The sequence below is a fragment of the Nematolebias whitei genome, chromosome 6, assembly GCF_014905685.2.
Source record: "Nematolebias whitei isolate Nwh7 chromosome 6, NemWhi1, whole genome shotgun sequence".
Classification (NCBI taxonomy): Eukaryota; Metazoa; Chordata; class Actinopteri; order Cyprinodontiformes; family Rivulidae; genus Nematolebias; species Nematolebias whitei.
This window is the reverse complement of record NC_056503.1, coordinates 12,488,375-12,489,555: the sequence shown is the minus strand read 5'-3', so window position 1 is coordinate 12,489,555 and position 1,181 is coordinate 12,488,375. Positions and strand designations below refer to the sequence as shown.

Genomic DNA, 1,181 nt, shown 5'->3' with positions numbered 1-1,181 from the left:
CTCCTGCTGCTGCTGTCTGTCGTTTGTTACGTCTTCGTGAGCTACAGGTCCAGTCAGGTTGTTGTCCTCTGTCAGTTTTACTGTGAGGCTGGTCGTGTCGTTTCACTCTTTGAGTCTTTTTAGGTTTCTCGATGCAATCCTTAATTTCCTGCTTGTGTGGTATTATTGCACACTAACCATCAGAGAAAGTATCCTCATCACTAACGGCTCCAGGTGAGCACCATTTGTGGTCTTGAGATTTAACTGATTACAGTGTTTGTTTTTTTAATCAGAATTAGAACATCTAATAAAATGTGTCTTGAATTAGAATTAAAGGCTGGTGGGTTTTTCACCACTACATCTCGGCTTTTTTGTCCGGTGTAATGCTGACATGGTGAGCACTCAAATTCAAAGTGAAGGGTTATAACAGGTTTGGGGTTTATTTATTAGTTTTGCATGTAAAAATGAACTACTGGTAACCCATTATCTTTTCACGCCTTAAGGCCAGATGGGACTCTTTACAAGACATTCAGGAACCAGTTTCTTGCCTACTCCTTGTATCAAAGTCAGTAGTTGTCCTCGTCTAAAAGAAAAACAAATAAAACATAAGATACCATGACTCAAACTGTTCAAAACCTGATGGTTTATTTGTTTTGTGTTGATTCCACAGGTTTTGTTCAGTGTTTGCAGTGCTATTATCAGAGCGGGTGTCTGTACAGACTCCGAGCCCTGGGAGAAAGACACAACATGGATCTGACTGTTGGTGAGACGCTGCAACACACGCCAAGGACACAGAACCAGGCGTGGACTCAACCAAACACAGCTGTAAACTAGAGAAATTGCATTTCCTGCAAAAATACAGTGTGAATGCTTGTTGCGGAAGAACTTGCTGAAAACAGCTGAAATTAGCTAAATGCTGAAATATAGCTGACATGGATGAACGAAGCTAACTTAGCAGAAGAAAACAGAAAGAACACATTTTTGCTGATTTAGGTTTAAATAAGCAGAAATGAGCACAAAAATGAGAAAATTAGCTAAAAAATGCTGAAATTAGCAAAAAAAATTAGCTGAAAATAGCTTAAAAGGCAAAAAGAAACTTAAACTACTAGAAGGAAGCAGAAGGAGCTGAAATGAGCTCCAAGAACGTGGAATAAGCTGATAAAGCTAAATTTAGCATTTAAACAGCTAAATAATAGCTGAAA

At 38.8% G+C, this 1,181-nt stretch overlaps 1 protein-coding gene across 1 annotated transcript in view; it reads left to right on the top strand.

Annotated features, from left to right (window-relative positions):
- LOC119411537 (ion channel TACAN-like) overlaps window positions 1-1,181 on the top strand; it is a 6,727-nt gene that overhangs the window by 3,345 nt on the left and 2,201 nt on the right. Inside the window, exons 5-9 of the mRNA XM_037678489.1 lie at window positions 3-47; window positions 124-213; window positions 308-373; window positions 483-544; window positions 650-742. Coding sequence (XP_037534417.1) covers window positions 3-47; window positions 124-213; window positions 308-373; window positions 483-544; window positions 650-742 — 356 coding nt within the window. The remainder of the gene's footprint in view (window positions 1-2; window positions 48-123; window positions 214-307; window positions 374-482; window positions 545-649; window positions 743-1,181) is intronic.